Source organism: Monomorium pharaonis, chromosome 11 (genome assembly GCF_013373865.1).
Source record: "Monomorium pharaonis isolate MP-MQ-018 chromosome 11, ASM1337386v2, whole genome shotgun sequence".
Lineage (NCBI taxonomy): Eukaryota > Metazoa > Arthropoda > Insecta > Hymenoptera > Formicidae > Monomorium > Monomorium pharaonis.
In genome coordinates, this window is record NC_050477.1 from 3,057,084 (window position 1) to 3,083,395 (window position 26,312).

The 26,312-nt window shown below is 36.1% G+C and overlaps 6 protein-coding genes across 11 annotated transcripts in view; 1 reads left to right on the forward strand and 5 right to left on the reverse strand.

Moving 5' to 3' along the window:
- LOC105838328 (diacylglycerol lipase-alpha) overlaps positions 1-4,599 on the reverse strand; it is a 44,631-nt gene extending 40,032 nt beyond the window's left edge. Inside the window, 2 exon segments of the mRNA XM_012683829.3 lie at positions 731-1,336; positions 3,738-4,599. Of these exon segments, the coding sequence (XP_012539283.2) occupies positions 731-825 (95 nt within the window). The 5' untranslated portion in view covers positions 826-1,336; positions 3,738-4,599.
- A 1,444-nt stretch (positions 4,600-6,043) lies between these two features.
- Positions 6,044-8,287, reverse strand: LOC105838327 (probable GDP-L-fucose synthase). Its single transcript, XM_012683818.3, has 6 exons — positions 8,045-8,287; positions 7,848-7,962; positions 7,618-7,746; positions 7,330-7,543; positions 7,112-7,249; positions 6,044-7,033 (listed from the first exon to the last, which is right to left on the reverse strand). The coding sequence occupies exons 1-6, from the start codon at positions 8,167-8,169 to the stop codon at positions 6,798-6,800; spliced, it is 957 nt and encodes a 318-aa protein (XP_012539272.1). The 5' UTR covers positions 8,170-8,287; the 3' UTR covers positions 6,044-6,797.
- Positions 8,288-9,088: 801 nt separating this feature from the next.
- Positions 9,089-15,142, reverse strand: LOC105838322 (cathepsin L). 3 transcript variants are annotated; one of them, XM_012683809.2, is made up of 7 exons: positions 14,986-15,142; positions 11,487-11,607; positions 11,039-11,191; positions 10,768-10,959; positions 10,355-10,560; positions 10,127-10,278; positions 9,089-9,972 (listed from the first exon to the last, which is right to left on the reverse strand). In XM_012683809.2, exons 2-7 carry the CDS (start codon positions 11,583-11,585, stop codon positions 9,761-9,763), a joined length of 1,014 nt encoding a protein of 337 aa, XP_012539263.1. In that variant the 5' UTR covers positions 11,586-11,607; positions 14,986-15,142; the 3' UTR covers positions 9,089-9,760. The 3 variants fall into 3 exon arrangements, with proteins under 3 accessions (XP_012539263.1, XP_012539265.1, XP_012539264.1); XM_012683811.2 differs by lacking the exon at positions 14,986-15,142 and adding an exon at positions 14,196-14,332; XM_012683810.3 differs by lacking the exon at positions 14,986-15,142 and adding an exon at positions 12,469-12,660.
- On the forward strand, positions 14,249-17,057 carry LOC105838324. 2 transcript variants are annotated; one of them, XM_012683813.3, is made up of 3 exons: positions 14,249-14,504; positions 16,665-16,808; positions 16,893-17,049. In XM_012683813.3, the coding sequence occupies exons 1-3, from the start codon at positions 14,280-14,282 to the stop codon at positions 16,962-16,964; spliced, it is 441 nt and encodes a 146-aa protein (XP_012539267.1). In that variant the 5' UTR covers positions 14,249-14,279; the 3' UTR covers positions 16,965-17,049. The 2 variants fall into 2 exon arrangements, with proteins under 2 accessions (XP_012539267.1, XP_012539268.1); XM_012683814.3 differs by lacking the exon at positions 14,249-14,504 and adding an exon at positions 15,891-16,106 and having other exon boundaries at positions 16,893-17,057.
- Positions 16,957-18,326, reverse strand: LOC105838323 (trafficking protein particle complex subunit 5). Its single transcript, XM_012683812.3, has 3 exons — positions 18,017-18,326; positions 17,629-17,938; positions 16,957-17,510 (listed from the first exon to the last, which is right to left on the reverse strand). The coding sequence occupies exons 1-3, from the start codon at positions 18,181-18,183 to the stop codon at positions 17,412-17,414; spliced, it is 576 nt and encodes a 191-aa protein (XP_012539266.1). The 5' UTR covers positions 18,184-18,326; the 3' UTR covers positions 16,957-17,411.
- Positions 18,327-21,277: 2,951 nt separating this feature from the next.
- Positions 21,278-26,245, reverse strand: LOC105834353 (WD repeat-containing protein 6). 3 transcript variants are annotated; one of them, XM_012676769.2, is made up of 13 exons: positions 26,104-26,245; positions 25,232-25,403; positions 24,816-24,986; positions 24,578-24,728; positions 24,285-24,509; positions 23,806-24,208; positions 23,554-23,688; positions 23,036-23,466; positions 22,762-22,947; positions 22,181-22,686; positions 21,668-22,107; positions 21,422-21,584; positions 21,278-21,341 (listed from the first exon to the last, which is right to left on the reverse strand). In XM_012676769.2, the coding sequence occupies exons 1-13, from the start codon at positions 26,210-26,212 to the stop codon at positions 21,290-21,292; spliced, it is 3,144 nt and encodes a 1,047-aa protein (XP_012532223.1). In that variant the 5' UTR covers positions 26,213-26,245; the 3' UTR covers positions 21,278-21,289. The 3 variants fall into 3 exon arrangements, with proteins under 3 accessions (XP_012532223.1, XP_012532224.1, XP_036150050.1); XM_012676770.3 differs by lacking the exon at positions 26,104-26,245 and adding an exon at positions 25,805-26,097; XM_036294157.1 differs by lacking the exon at positions 25,232-25,403 and having other exon boundaries at positions 26,104-26,220.
- Between the last annotated feature and the right edge of the window lie 67 nt (positions 26,246-26,312).

The window sequence follows — 26,312 nt, forward strand, 5'->3', positions numbered from 1 at the left end:
TATATAATAATTCACTACTGGATGAATACGATATTTTCGAATTACATTTTAAATACTTCTTTTAAGAATTCATGATGTATAACGCATGGTTAAGACGGATGTTGCGCATGGTTTAAAAGACGCGCTTACGGATTTGCGCAACTCGTTGAATAAATCTAAATTTATAATAAGGCGTAATAACATACTTTACATTATGTAAAAATCGCTCCGCTCCGGGTAAGTGCGATTTACGATTTACAATTTTTCTTTCAATTATATTTATTTCTATAATTATATATATTTATGGTGTTTTCTGTATACAATTCTATTCTATTCGAACGTAATTTTAATTACTTTGCAAAAACTAAAAGCTCGAAACTTTTCTATTTTAATTATTTTATTTAATTAAGAAATCGGTAAAATATATCTTAAGAATCTTATATTTGTCACAAACTTTTTTTACGTTTTTAAAAACAGAATTAATGGAAATCGAAACAAGGAAAAAAATTATTTTGAATTTCAATAAAATGAGAACGAAAGATTTGAAAACAACATGGAGCAAATTCGTCTTTCTTTAGATAATCTATAGGTACTTAATTGTACTTGCAATGACTCTAAGAAGAAGTCTTAGTCTCTGAATAAAAGGAAAATATGAGTTACTTTTTGTCGATAAAAATGTCCCACCCAAATGTTCCGAGCTCCTGGCTCCAATTCATATATTTTATATCCCCCGCAATTTGACTTTACTCACCATATGAGATGGAGGATGAAGAGGAAAACGCCGGGCACGACGAGGTCGTCGCTGCCGACGCTCCAGCGCCGTCGGAACACCACGATACCAGGCATCTCGCGTCGCGCTTTCGTCGTCGCCGCCTTCGTCGTCGTCGTCTTCCATCCAACAAGCCGGCGGCCGCAAGCTCAAAACTTCACACGCGAATCACCGCGCGACTCGCCCGACGATCTGTCCGACGAGTATACGGCGGCGGCGATCGACGACGACGCCGACGTCGGCGTCGCGTGCCGCGCCGACGAGCACACTGACAGCTGTAACCGTAACTCTTCTTCTTATCGCGTCCGTCGCCGTCCATTCTTCAGCGGCCTTGCCGACGACGCCGCCGTCGCTCGTCGTCGTGACGGCCTCCTGCTGGCTACCAGCGACGACGACGTGTCGACGAGCGACACGACGCCGCATCGCGCCACTCGGCGCCCGAGATCACTCACTGCTATTCACTGATGGCACAACGCTAAATGATTAATCGAGACGCGGAATTTTGCTCGGGTCCTCCCAAAATTCTGTATCGGATTTCTGTATGAAAGTTCTTATGACAGAGGTAGATGCCACACACTACAATTGAAACTGCAAGAAATCGATTTTGGGACACTTTTATGCCGTTCCGTTACACTTCGACAAGTGTATCGGAAGCTTTCACGTTCTAATTAGGTCTCCATGCGAGATCACAATTTTTAATAAATGTTTCGTTTAAATCAATGCGTTTCGCTAACATGTGCTAATCCCTGTGTCGGATTTAGCAGATGTAGACATCCTTTGGTGTGGAAATTAAAAATTCTATAAATAGCTTTTCAAACACGGAAGCAGTTTTCCGATAAATTTTTTTTTCTCAAAGTATTCCGAAGTATTCTTTGTGCTCTCGTTAATATAATAATAGACACTTCGTCGTCGTACGCGATTCTCTCTCTCTCTCTCTCTCTCTCTCTCTCTCTCTCTCTCTCTCTCAAATCGTTCAAAAGTCCTTTTATTTCGCGCTATAATATTAAAGAAAGTACCCCGCTCACAATGCACGACATGTCGCCGACAAAACATTTTGAAAACGGCGACTCGATAAACAACAAGCGGGCTACTCCGATTGTGAAATGGCGAATCAAATTGTTTCCAAGCTTTGCTTGCGAAGGAAACTCGAAGAAAGCACGGCGAGTTACTTCAAAGAGGTCGAGTCGTGCCGCCCGCGTTTATAGAGTTAAGTATCTTTGAATTGTACGAGAGAAACTTCCTGCCAGAATGACGAAGTATCTCTCTCTCTCTCTTTCTCTCTTTTTCTCCCTCTCGTAAATCATGTCGCGGAAGCACGTTTTATTCGTGATTGACTTTTATGAATGGACGTTTGTAAAATGCAACGAGCGCCGCGTGCGAGGGACACGATAATCTTCATGAAACAATTTTTACGATGTAATGTGAATATCGTCGTGTCACGTACGAATATTCGGGGATATTGATTAGAACTGAGCGCAATAATTTTAATTAATGCAAAATTTTGGCATACGTTGATAGAATTTAATACGTAATAGCAATTTTTGCTTTACACAAAATTATCGCGACATACTCGTCAATTAATCGAGCAATCCTTTAATAATTTTTTTTTTAGAAAATTATAATAAAATGTAGTTTCCAAATTTTGTGTATTTTGTTGTTTTGAATATTTAACGAAGCGTGTCGTATTTCAGTTGCGAAATTTCGTCTACGGTGGAAAGAATTTAAATTAAAATACACATTGTATAAAGGTTGTAAAAAAATTTACTCCTTTTTCTACGAAATAGTTTGAAATCCAACAAAGTTTTAAATGGCAGAGTCAACAAAAACGACGTATAGAGAAACGAAAACATTTAAATTGTTTAGTCGCCAGTGCATTTTATATCGTGGTAATGTTATGCGAAAAACAAAGCGGAATACAATACAACAATCGAGATCAATAACGATAGCTTCGCTTATCAACAATTCGCATCGATGAAAAAAATTAATTGAAGAATATACGAGTAATCTTCAACGATAAAGAAACTTGTTTAATCTCGTGAGATTATAAAATAACACGTTATTATTACGATAATGTATAAGCACACATATCAAAAGTAAATTAAAATTAATTGTTAATATAATTTAAATTCGCCCTATTCTTTCTGCCCTTTTTCCCTTATAATTTCGACCGATTATTTATGAAACGACTAGAAATAAGTGATTCGAATAAAATACGATTCTGTCGAAAATATTTATACTGTTTAATATCAATTCGTTTTCAGTTACGTCATAAGTTCTTCGACCTGATGAAAACACCCACGTGAACGAAGTCGTAGGCGAAGAAACCCGTCGAATTAAATTGAATATATTGCTGACCGAAAGGAGAAGAAAAATATGTATACGGAGCTATCGTCGATGTTAATTCGCCAAGTCTACGCGAGTGCTAATATAATCGATATTGCCTAATTAAATTATCGTACGCCGACGACTTGGTCGCGTGTACGCGTCACACGCGAATTACCTACCGACCGATTTATCTCGGCTTTTATGTTATTTCTTGCAAATTGCTATCGCGCTGTCGTTTATCTCCGCGGTGACGTAACTCGGACTTTAAAATACAATGAGTTTTAAAACATGGAACACATAATTTGTCTTTCAGGAAAGCATTAACAGAAACAACGATTCTTTAATTTGAAAAACCGAGATTAGTTTTTCGTAATCTGTTGTTAAAATTTCGCTTATCGTGTGCTATTTGGATTAAGTCGATATGCATCAGCCGAACCTAATATTACAATAATACAGAGATAATTAGAAATAAAAATTTCAAAAAATCCGACTTGTGCGATATTCGAACAAAAAATGCGATAATTGAAGAGTAGTAAAATTTTCAAATTTTGACATTAATCAAATAAATTCAATGACAACTGCAAGGATATTTGCGAAAAGGTGACACTTAAATAAAAATTAAATGTATTCTTAAATGATATTCAAGTGATTTCTATTAACGTACACACGTATCTAGATCGTTTCTTGAATGATCTTTGCACATTCCTAACGGCGGCACTCGTGATTCCGATGTCTCAAGATCAACGGTCACCTGATCGTTCGTGAGCACCGAATTTCTCCGCTTTCAGGATCGAAATCGCGAAACGGAGGCGCACTCGCTACGTGGACGACGCCGTGTCGGCGGCGACGCTCGGCGTCGGTCGGTCCGTCAGCCGTCCGATACCTCCTCGACTCTCGTCGAACAAGCAGATACAGGTAAAACACACTTCCCGCGTAGTGGTTTTCTCGTATCCAACCCCCGTGAAACGTAGAGGAGGAACGCTTCAATCGTCCAATCTCTGTAACGTCGCGACGATGAGCGTCATAAAATCAACGTCAAGTAGCGTCGTTCTCTTCCCCTCTCTCTCTCTCTCTCTCTCTCTCTCTCTCTCTCTCTCTCTCTCTCCCTCAGTCTACTGGGACGCTATCGAGACGGAAAAGTGTGGTAGACCGACCGCTACCGGATGCGATATCGTTCGGAAACCTCGTGCCTTCTTAGGGTCATGCTCCGTCCGACTCTCTTCCCTTCAATGAGATGCCGAAGATCTCTCTCACGAGCGAAAGCCCACCGCGTACGCTACCACCACCGGCCACGTGCCGAGAGCGCGTAATCACGACGCGTCCGCGCCGCCACCACCACCGCTGCCGCCGCCACCACCGCCGCGAGGGGAACGCATCTTGGCATCACCGACGACCGATGAGATCCACCGAATCGAACTTACCCCCGAGGCGCGACTGACTGAGTCGTGCCGGCTTCGAGGTGGCACCCAAGACAACCGAGCCTTCCCCTCTTTCTGTCCGTCGCGACGGCGGCGGCGGCGACGGCGTCGAAGCGACGCGCTTGCGTCTCGACGCCGAGCGTCGTTGCACACCGCGCGCGTTGCCTCGCACCCCCGGAAACGCGTCCGTCCCCGCTCATCTCTTCGCGTGTGCGCCTACCTTGCCTTCTTTCAAATTAAACTTATCGGCCGATCGCCAGTCCACCAAAGAATTTATTATTTAACACTCTAACACTTCTTGTAGTTTACGATTCTGTTCCGTATGAGTTTAGATTTTCTTCTAGGAAGGAACACGTCGTCTTGTACTCCCGCAAATAGAATGCGATTACGCACAATCGCACGCAACTATAACACAAGAGGATAATCAGATACTTCCGCTTCCCGGCATTCCCTTATCTTATCGCACGTGCGTGACTTATGGACGACCCTTGAACCATCCTTCTCCCCTCCCAATCTTGATATCGTTACTCATTAATAATCGTATTTGTCAACTAATAATCGCATGTACACATCTATGAATTTCGCAAAAAATACAGTTATTTTAACATCCAACAATATCTAAAGTCTTCTCAGAAAATTAGAAAACAATAAACATGAATATGATCACTCAACATCAAGCGTCTCTTTTATTTTCGCTTGATTCTTTCTTCATTTAATCGTCAATTCAATTAGTCGAACGTGAACCACCGCCAAGTGCTAAAAGTGGACGGGTTGCAAAGGAAATAGCGACCACGTTAAATTTTCATTGAAGAAGAATTGATTGCCACTTAATCGAAAGCACGCGGCTGCGAGTGGACCGGCGATCCGATTATATCTTACGTAAGAAAGTTAATTGCATTCGCTCGAGATCAATTGATTCGAGGATCTTGGTATAACGGAGACGTTGTGTCGCCGCGTCGCGCTAACGGCGGGCACGTAAGGTATGTACGTTTCGGGTGATTCACTTCTCTCAGGAGAAACGGCTGGGGCGAAAAGCCTCTCGTGTCGTTTGTTGAAGACGTCTTTATCCCGATAAGGACACGCGCGCGTCCTTATCTTTGCTCGAATCGATCGACACGATGACGACCATGATGATCGCACGACACGGCCCATCGTTGCGTGAAAATTATTCGTGACCTTTTTTTTCAGCCGACCGATCCTTTATTTCTCGGTCCATTGTTCTCGGGTATCTGGGTCGATTGTACTGACGGCTAATTAAAATTCTCCTCTCTGTCCCCGTGTTAACTCCGGGACTGTATTTTACAATGGGAAAACGGACATCGAGGGTCCGCAATTTACGAGTGAACGGACATCGTCCTTTACACAGCTTTCACATTCAAGATGTGGACTAATTAGAAATGTGAAATGGGTCTTCGTTATTAAAAGACTACCATCTTTTCATATCACGTATGCGACGTTTCAATTCGGATATCTGAGTTAATTGAGAATTAATTTTTTATAACATTTTGAATTAAAAATTCGTTGAAGAGCAGTTGGAATTAGAGCTAGATGGTTTTATTTCCGAGAAACCCTTTTTATTAAGGAAAGTCTATTACAAAATATTACATCCGCCAGACTTTTGAAATAGCAAATAGGAAAATACATATACGTATGAAAATCACGTTAAAAGTTAAGAAAGGTTCTTGGTCCAATTAAAAATTCATCAATAAAGTTTCTGCTTATGATGCGCATTTGCGAAATTACGTTTACATTTCATGTCGCTCACGGTAGTCAATACACATCATAAAGTGATGTATAAGTCAAATTTATGCGCAAACTGACCTAAAATATACTTCAGGAGTAAACGAAAATAAATGCATCACGCCAGGTGCTTGCCTAAATCTATCTTTAGTATGCGCATTCGGTAGGTAACTTTTCAGATCAATAAAAATATTTACGTATCCTCAAATGTTTATTTAACAGTTTGAAAATACTCACCGAAATTACTGTGGATTTTAGAGACCTTGATTAAATTCATCTGTAAAGGTAAACGAAACATTTCGCTCTCGCTCTTTCTGAGTGACAAATACGTTTCGTAAAAAACAATTTACTTCGAAAATAGCTTTTTACAATATCAATACAATAAAATTATATTATTAATACCCGTCAATCTGCAATACTTTTCTGCAATATTTCTCAGTATTATTTCCCATCAACAAGTAACTTTTATATTGTTTACCGTTAATCTTTCAGTAAACTGTAAGGAAGTTTGCATTTAAAGTATAAATTATTGCAAGATTATAGCGAAAATTTGCAATCCCGTTACTTTAATTCCTCGCTTGAGTATAGTTTTTTATATACCAATCAACAGTCTCTTTAATCGCTTGTTCAAAAGGGGTGAATTGAAAATCGGGTAAATACTTTCGTAACTTCGTGTTGCTTGCCGTTTTCTTGTACTGTCCATCTGCCGCCGTCGTATCGTACACTACCTTTCCCTTAAAGTCAAAAGTTCGTGCTAGCGTCTCTGCTACTTGTGCTATCGATATTTCTTGCGCCTCATCCACTGAAAATGATTTTTCTTTCGCAATTTCTACAATAAAGTTAATTAGAAAAATAATACTATGCCTAATTGAATAATTACCGGACAATATAATGGGTTCCACAGAATCATATTCTCGCAGCACCCAAATAATTAGTTTCGCTAAGTCTATGCTATAGATGAATTGTCTTAAAGGTTTGCCAGAACCTAATACAGTGAATATCTTATTTTCTGTATTTCCTGTTGATAAAAAAGTATGAATTTGACAATAAATGTTAACTTGACACTTAAATTTAATGACGCAAAACTTCTTTTTATACCATCATTACACAAGTCATAGAGTCTTCGCATTAAACCAGGTATTACATGACTGGCATCAGGATGAAAATTATCGTGCGGGCCAAACACATTGCAAGGAATTATGCTGGTATATAGTCTGCCGTGCTGATCGTAGTAACCTCTGTTAGCAATATCTATGAGTCGCTTGGCATAACTGTAACCATAATTCGAAGGATGTGGCGGTCCATTGTGCACCTAGAATACATACAGTACATACTGATCTACATACATTTGTTATGAGCCAGGATATCCGATATTATGTGTACTACCATAGTTTCATTTATCGGATAAGATGTCTTGTCTGGAAATATACAAGTGGAAAGGCACGAAACAACCTTCACGACGTTGTACTCATGAGAAGTATGCAAAACATTGTCATTTATGTGTATGTTTTTCCTCTGCAATATAAAATAAAAGATAATATTAAGATTACAACTACGTTAAAATAAAATTATGGAATACGCGCAAACAGTGAAAGACATCCTTTCGGGATATTTACTAAAAAATCTAAATTGTGTGACATATTGTGGAAGAGGCCACCGACCATGGCAGCCAAGTGAATAACATGTGTCGGTTTGTGAGCATCGAATAACCTCTGTGTACTCTCCTTATCACTGCAAAAGTCATTTTATTAAAGTTAATGTCATGTAAACGGCATTTTATAATTCCAATAACAATTTGATTGACTTAACTTACCACAAATCTGCATCTTTGGATCCAACAAATATCCACTTCTCGTTTTTCCTTTTGTCGTATTCGACAACATTTTGAATGGCTCTACCAACGAGCCCTGTACCACCGGTTACAAGCACAACATTCATGTTGCATTGAAAGGAATCTGTGAAGTTCTATGACAGCTGATCAGTGACACGTCGAATTCTAACCTGTTCCAGCCGGAGCCCGGAGCCAACAGTCCATAGTTCAACAGTCTGCAGAAACCTTGCTCTGAGAAGCGCCTCTATGTCAATAATGTGATTACTGAACTATAAAGCCGATGTCTATAAAACTCGTGAATAATGTTTATGATTTTGTGGTTCTCTTCCGTGCTATAAAGAGCAATTTGGACATTTACACGTAAAATAGAAATATATAATGTACAGTATATGTACAAAGTAAACTGTTTTTCACATGTCATCTGTAAAAACAATACTCCATGGATTACACAAGATTCAAATTTTATCAAAAATAATAAAAATATATTGTATTTTTATTATATATATATATATATATATATATATATATATATGTGTGTGTGTGTGTGTGTGTGTGTGTTTATTTTATTAATACTAAAGTCAGATATTAATTTTAAAAATCCAAAAAATAATTTATTGTCGAGTATGACAGTGAATTGTTTTTCCTGATTATTTTTAGACATATCATTAGTTTACATTATATTAATGAATATAATCTTGAAATTTATGGTATAACCCTAACTAGAATATTTTAAGAAACACGACATAATAATGATAACGTCATACAAAACAAAGAAACATTTTTTTGAAATCAATGTGTCCACTTATCTAAAATTGACGCACTTTGTGTTTATCATATAGATCGATAACACTGGATCACAACAATGATCAATCACCACCTGATTTCCGCATTGAAAGATAAAAATAAGGCAACAGTTAAAATAAAAACATTGCAATCGTTTATCTTGCAATGTGTAATGCATCATTGTCGTATTAATGATGTATCCAAATTTCTCACAAAATATGTTCCAAGAATAAATAAGGATGATACGATTATTAAGCATTTCTTTATTTCCCATGTTTCATAAAAAATAGAGATCAGTTTGTTTAACAAACAATAGCTTAACTCTGTAATATTACTCGAGATATGTAATATTACAGTGTATATTTTTAAAACAGCTTAATTAGACCTATGATTTATTAATTTTATAATTTTACTAGAAAATAAAGTTTACATATAATATTAATCTTTGTCAGATACCAAGAAAATGTCAGGCAATAGTATCATTCTCTAAATGTGAAAATAGAAAATAAAGATTAGATATAACTTAAAATAACATGTTCACAGTTGTCGCTAAAATTTAATAGATATATTAAGAGTGACGAATGACGAACCGCCGTTTTTCAGGCTCACAACCTTCAATAATTTTCGAAAATGTTTCTTTTTCATTTTTGTTTGGAATAATTAGAGACCTAAGAAAGTTTGAAAATCTGTACATTTTGTAACAATTCTTTTCATAGCAAGGTAGAAATACTGACAGTAAGAGTCAACTGTACCAACTACATGCAGGCTAACAAATATTTTTAAGAAATTCTAAAATACATTAGACTACATAAAAATTTTTTTTACATCGCAAAACTTTATTAGGTCTCTAAATACATCTGTCATGTCACAATTAGCAGATCATAACGTACTAAAAAAATTGATCATCAACAAGAATTAAACGAGAGGATAACTGGCACTGGTTGCTATACCGCAGTGATTGTTCTTATTTCTAGCCATCTTGATATAACCCTGTTCACCCCACGTTTCGCCCCAACTATTCTTTACCAGCCAATAATCGTGACCAGTTTTTTCGTCTGTACCATAACCGACGATTAATACACCGTGATCTAAATTTTCTGCACTGCATTCAGGATCAAAATACACTCCTAAAAAATATAACATTAAAAAAAAATAAGAAAAAAGAACATTTTAGATTAAATGTTCAATTTACAAGAGTTAAGTACTTAAGTCTTATACAAATAATGAAAACGTGTCAGATCACATTTAAACAATTATTAAATACATGTGAATAATACATACCCTCACTATAAAGTTGAAAAGATTCGTGAGATGCATCAATAGCAACAGAGACCGGACCTATGGTGGCGACTGCAGCCTTCAGCTTCTCTTCATCTCCTTGCGGAATGTCTACGTAGCCGACATCAGTGGCGCCACGGTTTCTCGGATTGTATCTGTAATTTTAGGAATTTTATAAATCATTGAATTCCTCAGATATTTCACCCATCAATGCAAATAATTAATACAAACCTGCATTTGTCATTCTCCGCTTCATATGGATAACTCTTCTCAGTATCCAGGCCTCTGTTGTCTCTGACATATTGGAAGGCATAATCCATTAAACCGCCATTGCAACCATTGTTGCCATATTTGGCAGAACAATCAATCAGATTTTGTTCACTTAACGATATTAAAATGCCAGTATTTCTGAAATGCTGTCCTTCCAAAGCCCCAGTCTGAAAAAAGGCAATAATGTCCAACATAACATTTAAATCGATAAGAAAAAATAAAAACGTAAAATACATAGTTATTGGTACAATTCGTATATATTTATTTAAAAAATGTTTAAACCAGATTAAATATTAACACATTTCAAAGGTATTAACATTGTTCCAAATTAATTTGAATGTTAGCACTGGAAAGCTATTAAAAGCTAGGCTTACACTAGAGAATGCCCAGCAGGATCCACAGTGTCCTTGATCTTTAACTGCCGTGACCGCGCCTTTTTTCCTCCAATCGACTTCTTGTGGTAATTCAACGTTAGCTGGTGAGATAAACGTTGCTCCCACGGTCTGTATTCTAGCAGTCACTGACTTATTAAAGCCATTCAAAGTATTGACAAATTCATGACGCAACTACAAGAGAAATACGAGTTTCATAAATGAAAAATTATTCACTTCCTAACATAGAGATAAATTACTTCTCAAAACTTACCATATCTCCATATTTGTTCATTCCCAGTTTGTACGTAACTTCGTTCATCTCGTATTTGCGATTATGTTCGGCAATCTTGCGCTTGTTATCCAAGTAGATTTTCATTCTATAGCCTTCCTCAATCGAAGATTTATAAACTTTGTTATGATGCATCTTAAAATAAAATAATCATTGTAATATTATTAAAAGCTTCTTAGAACCATGCCTTCTTTGTTTCGCTAACAAGAATTGAATCAGATCAGATTAGCTATAGAAAATATTCTATAGAAGAAACTGATCCACAATATTCAAAGATAATCAGCAAGCTCATAAACAAAGGGAAAAAAATATCAATGTCATTGATATAGTGACTGAAAAGCTAGATTTTCATCTTATTTATGTTATCTTTTAGATTAAATTTTTTTATGCAAAATGCAGTAATCTTACATTATTAGATATGGTTTCATACCTTAAAAATAAACCATTCTGCATCCAAGATCTTGTTGAAGGAAACAGCTTGCCCTGTGGCAAAGACTGCCAGGAATAACAAAGCCACTATACTCTTCATAGTTGCTCCTTGATTAAGCTACCTAGAAATAAGAATCATTTTAATAATATGATACACAGTATAAAGGTATATAGACATAACCTTATATAGACATAATCCTATATAAAACACAATAATTTCAAATCGGGGATTAAAAATACAAGTATGGCCTGTTTCTCTCTTTCTACCAACATAGATTAACTTTAATCTCGGTTCAATTTACTTGTTATCTCATTTCAAAAATTCCAATAGTTCCAAAAATTAGAAAAAGATAAACAATAAGTCAAACCAAAATTAAAGCTAATCTACATTGATAGAAATGGGCATGTATCAAATTTTCGTGATAAGCTTATTTTATCTTATTGAATAGACTTGCAAATTTTATTATAATGCAATATCTCTCTCTCTCTCTCTCTCTCAAATAAAAATAAAATTTAATTAACACAATGACAGTCTTAATAGTCTCAGATTGAAACGCTGAGGAGAGTTCAAACTTTACGTAAGAAAAAAGAAGGGTGACGAAACTTTATTGATCGTCGGAAAGAATTTTTCGCAAACATGCTGACTTAAATTTTTGAAGGTTACGTAAAAATTTGGTAAAAAAAAGGTTTCGTCAGCATGAACACTAGTTATTTTTTTATACGATGGATATCATCCGAGGAGATTTTACGTCCGAGTGTGACCATTTTGTTTCTCTGATAACAAACGAGCATCCGTCCGATAAAAACGACGCACCCACTGTCCACTGTCAAGCAACGCGTACAAACACGCAACGTTCGCGTAAAAAGTGTTTCGAGGTCAACCGAATGAATGAAAACCTCAGATCTCAGATATATGATCAGCAGTTTTTCACCTTTCCTCCCCCGCGTTACACCCTCCGAAAGTGTTCGTTCAATTATCTTACCGTTCGCGCGAATGCGGTTTTAACAATGTAGCGAATGACTCATGTTTCTCTCGTGAAAACATGAATCTGCTCTGCGGCCAAAAAATGCCAAGATGACACGGCAATAGTCGCTTTGTTCCAGGTTTCAGGCTTACATCTAGGTCCATTTTAATGGTCTGTTCTTTTTCTAGTGGAATTTTTCCCCATTGAAGGAAAGAGAAAAGCTGAACCGTGCGAGTTTAGTTAGAAAGAACTTAGATAACGTCCGCGTCACGGATGCGAGGGACGAACGATCACGTGGAGATAATGCATCTCGAGATGACCAGAAGTGACGACCTCGCGGCAGCGCGTCAAACAATGAATCTCGTTTGCCTCGTTTACGATTATATGTATACGAAGCAATCGCACCACACTTGCACGCACATTCGTACGTGATTCCGGAAAATTTCGTGTCATGGCCACAGTTTTTTTTCTTTCTTTCTCTCACGTAAATTCCTGATTATTCTTCGAACGTTCCAGCCAGGATAGAAAAAAATATTATCAGGTTATCAAGATTCGAAGTTTCTCCGATCTAATAATATTCAAGTCCCGATAAATTCTTATCTTCAATTAAGCAAATTTTGTTCTAGAAAAATTTAGAAGCTCCGAATAATCGAACTTTGTAAGTTGCAAAATATATAGCGCTTAATCAATTTTTCCTTGAATCGACAAATTTAATTAGGGTTTAAATTATCTTAAAATTCCTCGCAGAATACGCTCCTCGTCCAATATTTTGACGAATACATACATTTCTAATTTGCAATATCGATCGCGTTAATGAGAGACTCTAAAAACAAAAATTTATGCGTCAAGTTGCGATGACACTGATATGTCGCCAATATTGGACGTTATCTTTTCTTTTCCTCGAAATGATGAAATACCAGATTACGAATTGCTTCTCGAAACATAAAAAGAAAACAGAAAAATACTCCCTCAATTGCGCATTAAATATACATACGCATTTTCTCTGACTCGGCAGATGATAAACAGATTTATTGACTCACGTGATAAACTCGTATGTATGTATAAAAAAAAACGGCTTAATAATAAGTGTGCATCTCCGATCGACGTTGTCTAGCTTATGCCGTACGCCTTCAATTAAACGATTATGATAATTACAAGTCACAATAATGTGTGTATTTAGCAGTTTAAGACAAAAAAGCTGCATCATTTTGAAATATTTGGAGCATGGTATAATTATAATTATGTTTCAGACATTTCACAATGTCGTACGTGAAGTGTAAAATGTGGTTTCTTAGAATACGAAATAATTAAGTTATACAACAAAAGAAAAGGATAAATATATTAGACGTAATACAGATTGTTAGAATACGAATTATTTTCTGAAATAATTAAGTTATGCAACAAAATAGAAAGATAAATACATAAGACGCAGTATGACCATCCGATTAACAGTCACGATTTCATTTAACAATCTTCACATTTGTATGCCTAACATAAATACAAATAAGAAAAAGAGGATCGCGCTGACCCCAAAAATGTTTCCCTTTCTATAGTTTGAATTTTTTAATTGAGCTTTATTTATAAACGAGATTCAAAAAAAAACATCAAACAAAGATTGTCATCTAGTCTGCTTTAAATCTCCGCTTTATGGTATTGTTTGTGAGTTTATCCAAAATGAATATTATAAACTTTGAAATTGTGAAACGTCTTCAACGTGCGGCTGCGAAACGAACAGACTGAATTACCTTTCTATTCTGAAGATAGGTACTTTTGCTCCGAAAGCGTCGTGTCTAGGAATTCCTACAGTGATTCAGAATCAAGTGGCAAGAATGCTCCGGATGTTCGCGATTAAGCTGAACTTGAACGGAGCTCGACAATGGCCGCGTACGGTTTCACAAATCGGAGGCGTTCGCTTTTTTACTTCCCTTTACCTTCGCGTTTCGATTAATCGCATCTCGGTGTTGAGGACTGATCGCAGATCACACGTTCGATTCGAGCTCGCTCGCTGCTGGGCTCTCGCGGTTTGCAGTGTCACACGCAGCACAAACAATGACGTATGTACAACATCGACGATGACAAATTGGTTTCATTTTACGACCTATTTAGATGCCTGAATGACCGTACGATGCACGCGCGAAGAGAAATTAAATTGGTTACGTTACGCGTTAAACACAAGCAGCGTCACGCAGTGTTATCGCGTCTTCTCGGTTACAACACAATTTGTTTATCTTTACACACAATTCCTCCAGGAGGCAAAATCTAAAAACGAGCGTTATCGCGCGTAACTCCGGAACGTGATTCTCGTATAGACAAACGAGACAGGTAGGTAGGGGATGTGAAGGAAAACAAAGGGATTTAGCATAAATCTATGTACTTTAATTGGACTGTCTCTCATTTTCTCTCGCTAAATTCACATCCATCTCGCTTCAGAGAGGTTCAGGCTGAACGAGCGGATTCGTAAACGTCGGAAATAAACGGACATCGTCCGACCGACATCGTCACGGACAATAAACTAATTGGTGCGGCTGTACTTACTTTATACAGCTATTACTTTATTCGCTGGCGTGAAGACGAGAACCAGAACAAACGCAACGACGATCGCGACTACCTACTACTACTGCCAGTACTGCCTCCGACAAGCGACGTTGCTCTTTTGTATTCCTCCCTCTCCGATATTACGGACCCACGTGATTCATCGACAGCTGACGGTCGGGGTCGGCGTCGTTTACTTGTATCGAATGCACGTTGATGCACAGACGCACGCGTCGCATCCGCATGGACGACACGGACGTTGCTTATCGTCGGGTTCGTTCGTCGCGAGTTCCACCGCGATGATGACGCCGCGACGCGTGTCATGCACCCGCGATATCGAGTAACCCAGATTCATAATAGTTTTACAAAGGGGTTGCCGATTCGCAGCTTTCTTTCAAAAGCGGAAACGATAACACCGCGCGATCAAAGCTCATCGTCAGCGTCATCGCTGATCACACGGCTCTCCCTCTCGTCGGTCTCGTATCTCGAATTGTTTCTTTTGGGCGATAAACCGAATGATGCAACCGGTCAAGTTTCTTCGACAACGGTCATCGCGTACCGTAGACGCCTCACGATGTATAGAAAAGGAAGAGCTGTATCTTTAAATAAAATAAATATTTAGATATATTACATAAGTTGTAGGTGGAACGTTATATTTCTACAAGAATCAATTTTTATGGCACAAAAATTGAAAAATTATAATGTATAGTTATATATTTCGTATTCAAAGAGATGATAATGAAGTAAAATCTCGCATAAACTGGTATAAACCTGGTGTAAACACTGTAAACGTCTATAAATTGAAAAAATTGAATTTGTCAATTTCAAGAATGTCCAATATATTTATAATAATTCGCAATTATCGCGATCGGTAACAATCACGTTCTCGCTCGCGGGATAAAATAGGAAAACGCAGTGACGTGACGACGAGGACGGGAGAGAAAGAGAAGGGATCGAAACAGATCGAAAGGAAACGTTTACGGAGCTCGAAACTAATGTCGTCGAAAAAGATATACGATCTCACGCCGGAGCAACGCGAAATCGCGTTGTGGAGAGATGCAAAGCGAAGGCAATTGCGCGAATTGTATCTGAAAGACTCGGGTCACCCGACTAAGAGCCTCCTCGTACGTATTCGTGCGGACATTTAACTTAACCTAGTCCAAAATTATTCACAAATATCCAGGATACTCATCTCCACGCGCTGTAAATATTTACGCACATTTACACTCGATCATTGATATATTTTATTCGTTGTTATCATTTATTATATGGTATTTTGTTCTGTCACTCGCATTTGAGATGATTTTTTTTATGTTCCAACATTCGCGTTCCTTGGATTCATGGTTTATTAACACTCGTAGTTTGATTCGTTGGAAGAAAATGAAGTGGCATTTATTGTTAAAAATATAAGGCGATAAAAAGGATTAATATTGAGTTAAATTTACAAATATACGTGTAACTTTTGTTTTAATCATTTGTGCATACTTTATGCTTAAAATAAACTGTCTACGTAGAAATTATGTAATAATTTCAAAACTTAGCAATAGCAAGAACTATTCATTGTGCCTTTAATTTGTTGATTTAGAAATAATAAACGATTATATGGTTGCGCCGATTAATTGTATCAGTATATGCAAATAAATTTTAAGAAATTATCAAAATTATTCATTCTGTAAATATAGTTTGATACAGGAGTATACAGATATGCCGCCTCAAAAACATCATTCGAGAAGTACTTCACACCTACAGTGGCACAATACTTCGCACGAGTTGGGGTCATTGCAAGTTTGGTCGTCTTAACTGCAGTAGCATTAAAAAAGAGAAGGGTAAGCCAGATGTATTTTCAGAAATATAAAGCATATAAATTGTTATGTAAAATTATTAATGCATATCCATTTTTCTTTTCACAGGATGCTCGAGAACATTTGTACCGTACTGGACAAATTGATTATGCAAGCAGGCCACATAGATTTGTTTGTTAGATGATTATTTTAATAAAATACATGAAGTTGGTGTATGTAACATAACTCTAGATTGTATAGAAATAAATTTACAACAATATATGTATATACATGTATATTAATGTTAAATGTCATCAGGAAAAAATAAGAAATTAGCCAAAAAAAGATTAACATATAGCTATGAAAGATCAAGAGAAGTATCAGTCTCAAATATATACGTAAAAGATATACACATGTAAAATATGGATCTAACACAATAATTGCAGACTATGGGTGCGTTCGGGAAGACGCTATTAGTGCTATCAGCATCAGTCTATCTTCATTACTCATTAAAAGTAGAACAAGGATTGACGCTGATAGCGCTAATAGCGTCTTCCTGAACGCACCCTATAGATTTATCACAATTGATAAACTGTGTACAGATATATGTCTTCTCTTTATAGAAGTAATATTTTCATTCTTTTCCTATTACCGATCTTCCAGTTGCTTGTCACGTGCAACAACAGCATCGTCGAACTTAACCATGTATGTGGTCCCTTTGTGCCAGTGTGCTGTTACCTTAGCGGGCTGTAATAATTTATAATGTTTTTACAAATTTTGTCCCACAAAAATATACAAACGTGTCAGCTTAATAATAATAGATCAATAGATTATCTCAAGAAATAAAGCAATCAAAGCTACTTACAAATCCGCAATCGCAAAGTACAGCTTCCACGATACCAGCAACAAAGGATGCACAGTTCAAGCTTCCCTTATCTTTGGGTACCGACACAAATTTGTTTACCAGGGATTCCTTCTCGATGATGTAGTAAGTACGTTCGTCATCGTTGGCATGCTCCAACTTATCAGCTTCCCGGCCGAATAAAGACTTCCACACCGTACTTTTTACAAATAACAATACATTAAGCAGTTTTATCTCGCGTTTGCCACCCTTCTCTCGCACCACGAGTAAATCTGTTATCCTGTGACCAACTTCTGCTCCAATCTCTGCCAATCTAATTGCAGCAAAAACATTGTAACACTTCTGATCGCGGAAACGATAGATTTATTACGATAAAGAATAATTCTCTTACTTATTCTGCAGCTCTGGAACGGTATAGACTCTGTTTTGACAGTATTGCACTAGTTCGGAAAATAAAAGGGCGAAACAGCTCAGGCTAACCTCTCCCTTACCCTTGCTCAAGGATTTATCGAGGATACTGGTTCGCGGTCTTATCGCCGATATCGTAATACTTGACATCTTTATATAATTACGTATGTCACAAAATTTTTATAAATATATTATTGAGAAACGTTACAACACCACAATGTCAAAATGTTTTCGTACATGCACACTGTAGTGCCATTTTCTTGCGATTAATCTGACATCTAACGGTTAACGTCAAATAAATTTGGAGAAGAGGTATTATCAGAGAGAAATCTGAGCGGTCATCGCGTCGTTTTATAGGTGATGTTTTGATCCATCAGCGCCTCTATGTGCACAAAATATGCACATTGAACTACGTAGTCAAATATCTATGAATCCCGTAGGTAATGTGCATGACTTTTTGGGTTTCTTCTATGCTATGTCCACGTTTATTTGGTTCTGTTTCATGCTATACCCGTAGATTTTACAATACTACATATACATGATATAAATTCAAATAATTGATTTGATAAAAATTCACTCACCGATTGCTGTCGCTGCTCCTGCTGCTGATATGCTGCTGCTGCTACTGCTACATTCCTTTTCCGGTTTTGATTCTGAAAATGTGATAAATATTATTCCTAAACTCAAAAACAAAAGCACTAAAGAAATGTATCACTTGAAAAAATAGTATATTTAATACCGAGTAGCTCGATCCATGGAAGCCGCTTTCTGCTGACATCATCCTGCTATTCTCGAACCGCACATTAATAACGATCGTTCGATACTTTATTCGGCACTCCCGATATTACGGATAATATATCACACACGAGTAAAACGTAAATCGCGCGCGAGAATTTCACTTGGCGCGACCGTTTACATTTGGAAAAATACGTGAAAAGTACGGCTCGTCTGATTGGCGAAAATCAACATGGCACGAAAGTGGCGTGACGTCACGTAACTTTGTGAAAAAGCAGGCTGAGAAAACCGTTTGAATGAAAATCACACGCCGAGATACGACGAACGGAGACAAATTTGTTTCGAGAATTTCGTATGCTCGCACGACTAGTAGCACTTCAATTAGCACTCACGATATACTACCGAACGTATCATCCCCTTCGAGCAAACACTGCTCGAACGCACACGCGAACACTTCACTCGAAACCGAAGGCACGATACCGCGCTTTACACATGAATACGTACGATCTCACGTCTCGCGACGGCACTCTCGACAGTCTCAACATCGTAGTTGGGCACAATTCGAATTCTGAATACGCGAGACACACGCGAAACACGCACGGAGTCAACGGAACGTTCGACTACGTATGACCAGCGCTGGAGCACGAAGAAACATGGCTGCCGGCACAGCAGCGGCGGACGTGACCGTTGGCAGGTACACTCGGCGGTACTCGGCGCTAGCCGGCGCGACTCGGCAAGTCGGCCGCCGAGTCGCGCCGACTAGCGCCGAGTACCGCCGAGTGTACCTACCAACAGTCACGTCCGCCGCTGCCGTGCCGGCAGCCATGTTTCTTCGTGCTCCAGCGCTGGTCATACGTAGTCGAACGTTCCGTTGACTCCGTGCGTGTTTCGCGTGTGTCTCGCGTATTCAGAATTCGAATTGTGCCCAACTACGATGTTGAGACTGTCGAGAGTGCCGTCGCGAGACGTGAGATCGTACGTATTCATGTGTAAAGCGCGGTATCGTGCCTTCGATTTCGAATAAAGTGTTCGCGTGCATTCGAGCAAAGTGTTTTGATACGCTCGATAGAATATCGCGAGTGTCAATTAAGTGAAGTGCTACTAATCGTCGTGCGAGCATACGAAATTCTCGAAACGAATTTGTCTCCGTTGTATCTCGGCGTGTGATTTTCATTCAAACGGTTTTCTCAGCCTGCGTTTCCACGAAGTTACGTGACGTCACGCCACGTTGATTTTCGTTCCGGACAAAGTTTTCGTGTGCGCGTATTCGCTTGAGAGTGTACGCAATACCTTCGGTAGAATGTCGATCGTGCCGATAATGAAACATTTACTAGTCGTCGCGCAATCATACAGAGATACAAAACTCTGGGAGCGAATTGATTTACTTCTGTTCAGTGTGTTTTGACGTGCCGTACTTTTCACATACATTTTTTCAAATGTAACGGTCGCGCCAAGTGAAATTCTCGCGCGCAGTTCACGTTTTGCTCGTGTGTGTGATATATTATCCGTCCAAAACCGGAAAAGGAATGTAGCAGTAGCAGCAGCAGCAGCAGCAGCATCAGCAGCAGGAGCAGCGACAGCAATCGGTGAGTGAATTTTTATTATGTATATGTGGAACAAAATGATATGTGATAAATGTGATGTGAAATAAAATATTGGTTCTGTTCCATGCTATATCTGTACAATGTCAGTATTGCACATTTATAGAACACGATTATGCACATTTACATAAAACAGATTTAAAATATGAATAGCATGAAACAGAACCAAATAAACATGGACATAGCATAGAAGAGACCCAAAAAGTCATGAGGCCTGTTCTTCGTCACTGCACTGCTGCACTGGTGCAATAAGTTAGAATGAGACAAATTTATTTTTTCTCGTTCTAACTTATTTCACCGGTACAACAGTACAGCTACCAAGAACAAACCTATGCACATTACCTACGGGATTCATAGATATTTGATTACGTATTCAATGTGCACATTTTGTGCACATAAAGACGCTGATGGATGAAAACACCTTAAAACGACACGATGACCGCTCTCGGGTTCCTCTTTGGTATTATTCGGAATATGTACATATCTACCTTCTTTCTTGAAAATTTTCAAATAATTTAATCGTATAAAGATCCAAATTATTTTTCGTATGTTCAAAATAATTTTTTAAATCTTACAAATGTCAAATATTTTGAACAAATAACTTTAGTTACTTTTAAAATAATACAATTTTTACTTTATACATTTATACATTTAGAGTTTATTGTTTTGAAAGTCACGAATTTTATTTAATCGTATTTTGAACAATTTATATTCTTTATAAAAAATCTTGATCTATAGTTAAATATATAAGGAGCATGGAAAATAATTGATCATTCTTTCTATCATATTTAAATAATAATTCAGATTTATATTGTAAAATATTGAGACACTAGAAATATATAAATATTATATATATATATATATAATACTTTCACAGAAAATATATATTTTGTTAAAGAAATAATTTCTTTTGCAAAATTTTAAATGTACAGTATTTCAAATCCTCTTCCATATATACAAACAAAATTGTGCCTGTTAACACAATCACATTTGTAAGAATAATGTAAAGCAAAAGGATATAATTATAATATTTAACAAGTTTTTCAACTTACGTGCTAACAAATTCCATGCCTTGTACATCCGTAACAGATGTAAATATTTGATTTAAGATATCTACATGTACTCCATTTGAACATAAATAATTGTAGGTAATAACTTGCTGATCTACTCCCACACTACACATTTTATTATTTTCTCCATCGATAAATCTTACACCTGTTGATGTCATATTTTTATAAATTCTTATGCTTGTAAAATATGCAGTTATAGAAACTTTTAGTTAAAAAAATATCACTGACCGACAATTTGTGCCGAATGTGCGGATGCTGTACTCCATTTAGATAATATTTCAGCCAATAATTTATTATTTTCAGATATATAAATTTGAAAATAGATGACACTGAGAAGATTGTCATCACCGCCAGTAACCAAGAGATATTCATCCTCATGTATATGTTTTAAATCAAAACAATTAATTCCCGATTGATGCAAGCTAAATTCTGCAAAAGGGATATGGTTGAAATCGACGATATTCTGATTTCCAGAATTTGCATCTTCATATATTTTCGAAATTGTATCGGTAAAATCGAAAAAACGTAATTTTCCATCCGTACTCATAGTTAATGCAATTACTTTGGATTTATGTGATAATATATGCATCTTTAAAATGCAACGATCTATGTATTTAGTAGATATTTTTAAATATATGCTGTTAGTCACAACATTATATACAAGTAGTCTGCAATAAAAAAAAGGTTAATTCATAATTCTTATAAAATAATACACAACATTTAATGAAATAATTAAATTACCTTAAATATCCATCTGCACAAGCTATAAAAACTAACACATAATTCAGTGCATCATTTAGTTCCTTAAAAGGATAATAAGCGTAAATATCCATATAACGTGTCTCTGGTTCTGTAATATAAGATTGCTCAGCCTTCTGCCATGGTTTTTTACAATTTTGATTTTGTTTATAGAGCATATAAGAATTCACATCGGAACATGATATATCTAGATCTGATGTATCAGGCTGCATGATGTTTAGTCCCCAAATTTTCAATTGTGCTCTCCCTCCACCAGAAAAGACTAGGTATTCAAACGCAGATCCAAGCAATTGAATAACACTTATACACTTTATACCCGAAAGATGACCACTAAAAACTCCTAAATTTTTAAAAGAATTTGATTCAAAATTCCACATATTAACATGGCTGACACGTAGAGTGCAGTCTTCACCACCGGATATGAAAATATTTTCCTGACAGCATTCAATGTGTCTCAAGCAACATGTCTCTTTTGCGTGAAAACCATTCTGTAAATGTAAAAAAAAACCAAATGTAGAGAAGCTAGCTTAATCGTTTTCTTTTTATAGATTAATGTTATATACCTGCAAAATAGGATGTGACAGAGAAAGAGAAGAAGACAAATCACACACATGAACCTGTTTATTTTTTATGTAAGCAAAACTTGCTTTTGTGTGCGATATTATACAATCCCATGATCTATGACCGCCACCACAAGGAATTTTGACGACTATGTTTTCATTCAATAAGTTATATATTACAAATTCCACCTGAAATATTTGAAATATAAGAGAAATATTATATTAAATTTTTCTATTACACACACACACACACACACACAATTTAATTTATTTATACCTGTTTAAAACCAAATATAAAGAAAGTTTCATTCTTTTTCTCGCCTGCTCTTTCCATATTAACTTCTAACATGCTACTAATCCAGTCCATTGGCATCTTTTTTTTATGCAGCATCAACAATGGTTTCGTGTCTTCTTCACATATTTGATAAAATCTCAACATTCCATCGCGTCCAGATGTTATTAAGTTTTTTCGAAATATATGAAACGACTGAACTCCCATTTTACCATGAATTTTATAAAGTGTTTGAATAGGCTCTTCAATGTCTGTGTCAGAACGAAAACTATTTCTTTTTCGCTTGTATACATGAATATTCCCAACTCTGTCTCCACATATTAATATTTGCGATGTTTTTGAAAGAGTAGAGACTGTTATAGCCGCAGTTAACCAACGTTCTCGACTGGGAGGTAATCTGTATTTTTCTTCCACTCCTATATAAAACTTTAATATTAAATATATTCTAAAATCGTAATATAATATTGCAAGTAATTACATATAATTGTAAGAGAAATTATTACCTTCAAAGCAGCATAACTTTAAAAGACCATTTGCTCCGCATGCTATAAATTTATGATCGTCTAACCAGTGCAAGGATAAAATATGTGAATTCATTATTTTGTCTTTTTGATATTGTTGTAAAGTCTCAAGATACACTGAAAGTATATTATCCATTATTTTATTTATTTAAAAACTTAAAGATAAAAAATATATTTGATTAAAAAGTTATTTTAATGTTAAAATTTTTGTTGCATAAATATAAACACTTCTACCTTTGTATGTTATTATGTATCCCTCTTTAGATGCAAGAGCAACAAGATTGCGACTTGGAGAAACTTGCATAATATAATAGCCATCATTTAATAAGTATATAGTATTTTTTTTAACCATTTCTGTGTTGTAATGTAGAAGTGTTCCTAATTCGGTAAAAACTATAATTGTGCCATCATGCAAATAAGAAATATATTTAGGGAAGTTACATGTATCATTAACAGGTAGAAAAATTGTTTCTAAGTTCTTGTAATGTTCAAAGGGTTGCATGTATACAGCTCCATCACTTCCACCCACATATATTGTCATATTGTCCTCAGACACATCAATACTCCATATAGATGGTTTATAGTAGGCTTTATTAAGTAAATTACCTGAGAGCGACCATGTGCATACAAGTGAGTCCTGTTGTGTGAAAAAGTGGATTAAAAACATATACATAAAAATAAATTATAACTATGATACATAATTTAAATCTTACTTCTCCAATTGTTAAAACAATGTCATTTCTAATTAAGGCTTTCCAAACTCTTGCTGTATGCACAAACTTTGTTTTTATTGGATCTATTTTTACTATCTGCCAATTGATGTTATTGCTATCAGGATGTTCATGTTCTATTACTTTCCAGAATCTGACACTTCTATCATCAGATGTGGAACAAATAAATCGCGAATATGAATCATAAATAACTGAGAAAATAACACCCTGAAATAAATTTGCAAGTTAAAAAATTTTTATTAAAAAAATTCTTTCTTTTAAATATGATTATTTACCTTGTGTCCTGTTAAACGATGCAAAACTGGCATTCTTTTATTAAGATCATAATACCTATTGTCCATTTTCCATATTAAAATTTCTTGAAACACTGTTCCACTGAAAATGACTAAATTTTCTAGACAAGTTCCTGATAGAGAACCACCATAGCTGAATATGAATTAAGAAAACTATATCATATCTTTAATAACAATTATTTTTGCAGGAAGTTATTTATCTAAAATTGTGTAAGGATACAGTATGCATGTTTCTTCACAACGTATAGTTTGAAAAGTTTTATTAGATATATCATATATAGATATATAATTATGGGCAAACAGAATTGCCAGTTGCACTTGTTCTTTAAACAATATCCACTCTGCCGCAATTATCCAATCATTGAATTGATCAGTGCTTTGTTTTCTAATTCTAGATACATACAACAAATAAAACATTATTGTATATTATTATGTATATATATTATGCATATACTGTTTTATATTTTAAAAATCAAATTGTACTAATACGCTGAATAAAGAAAAATGTTATAAAAACATAGATATTCAATTCCTACAGATTCATTATCATATAACAATTCTTTTTACTTTCCAAATATCATGTATCTAAAATCATATTACATATTACAATTCAACAGTACTTATATATATGTATACCTTATGTCACACTCTATTTCAACTATATCGCAGATACATATAGACCTAGCCCCATATACAGCCAATTTATTATTTGCTCCCACTACAATGCCATGTATATTATTCGGGTACAAACAGTTCAATTTACGCTTAAATTTACAATGCTTATATACGTAGAGAATGGATCCCATACCTATGATAATAAACGAGCATTTTATAAACTTTCTAGAATTTATCATTAACTTATAGTGAATTCGGTTGCTTGTACTAGTGCTCACTGAGTATATATTAAGGCTTGTTTATAGTCAATTTTTATATTTAAGAATTATCTTAAATTCTTCTTAAAATACTTCTTAACCAGTAAAATGATCTGTACCATCCATAGAATTATTTTTTGGTTAAATAGTTTTTGAACATGTATTCTTAAATATAAGAATACTGATGTAAAGTATGTAAACAAGCACTCAGTGCACACTATTAGTTTGTTAACTTTGCTTTGTGCATTGAAGGCTCTTAAAAATCTTTAATTTCTAAAAAAATCTTTAATTTCTAAAAAAATTTACACAATATAAATCATAGCATTCTTGTAATTACATTAACACTGCAAAAGCTGAGCAATTTCTATTTAAGCAATTCTACAATAGTGTAAACATAGTCAGTGGTTGCAGAGTATTGTAAAGCTGTTGTTTTTTTCTGTTTCATAATGTAAATTAACTTTAACGTTGTTCTTATTCATAGAACTAAGAAAGAGATGAAAAAGAAATTAACTTGAGGTCAAAGCTAATTAGTATTGACAGAAAATTAACACACACTTGTGTTACACTTCTGTTACACAATCACTTACGACTACATTTACGATATCGTAGAACGACGACTCTAGATCGTAAACTAACCTATAAGCACAACGTTTCTTATGCATCGAATAGCAAGGACCTCCTTGCGTAACAATAGCGATGTCGTTTCGCATATTGAATTATTTTGACATACAGAAAATCTGGACATTACGGTGCGTTAGCAGTCGCGACACGTTTCCGCATTGATCACTCGTGTATCGTGTATCCTTGTCCACATGTCACGTGTATCTAAGGCAGATAAACAGAGG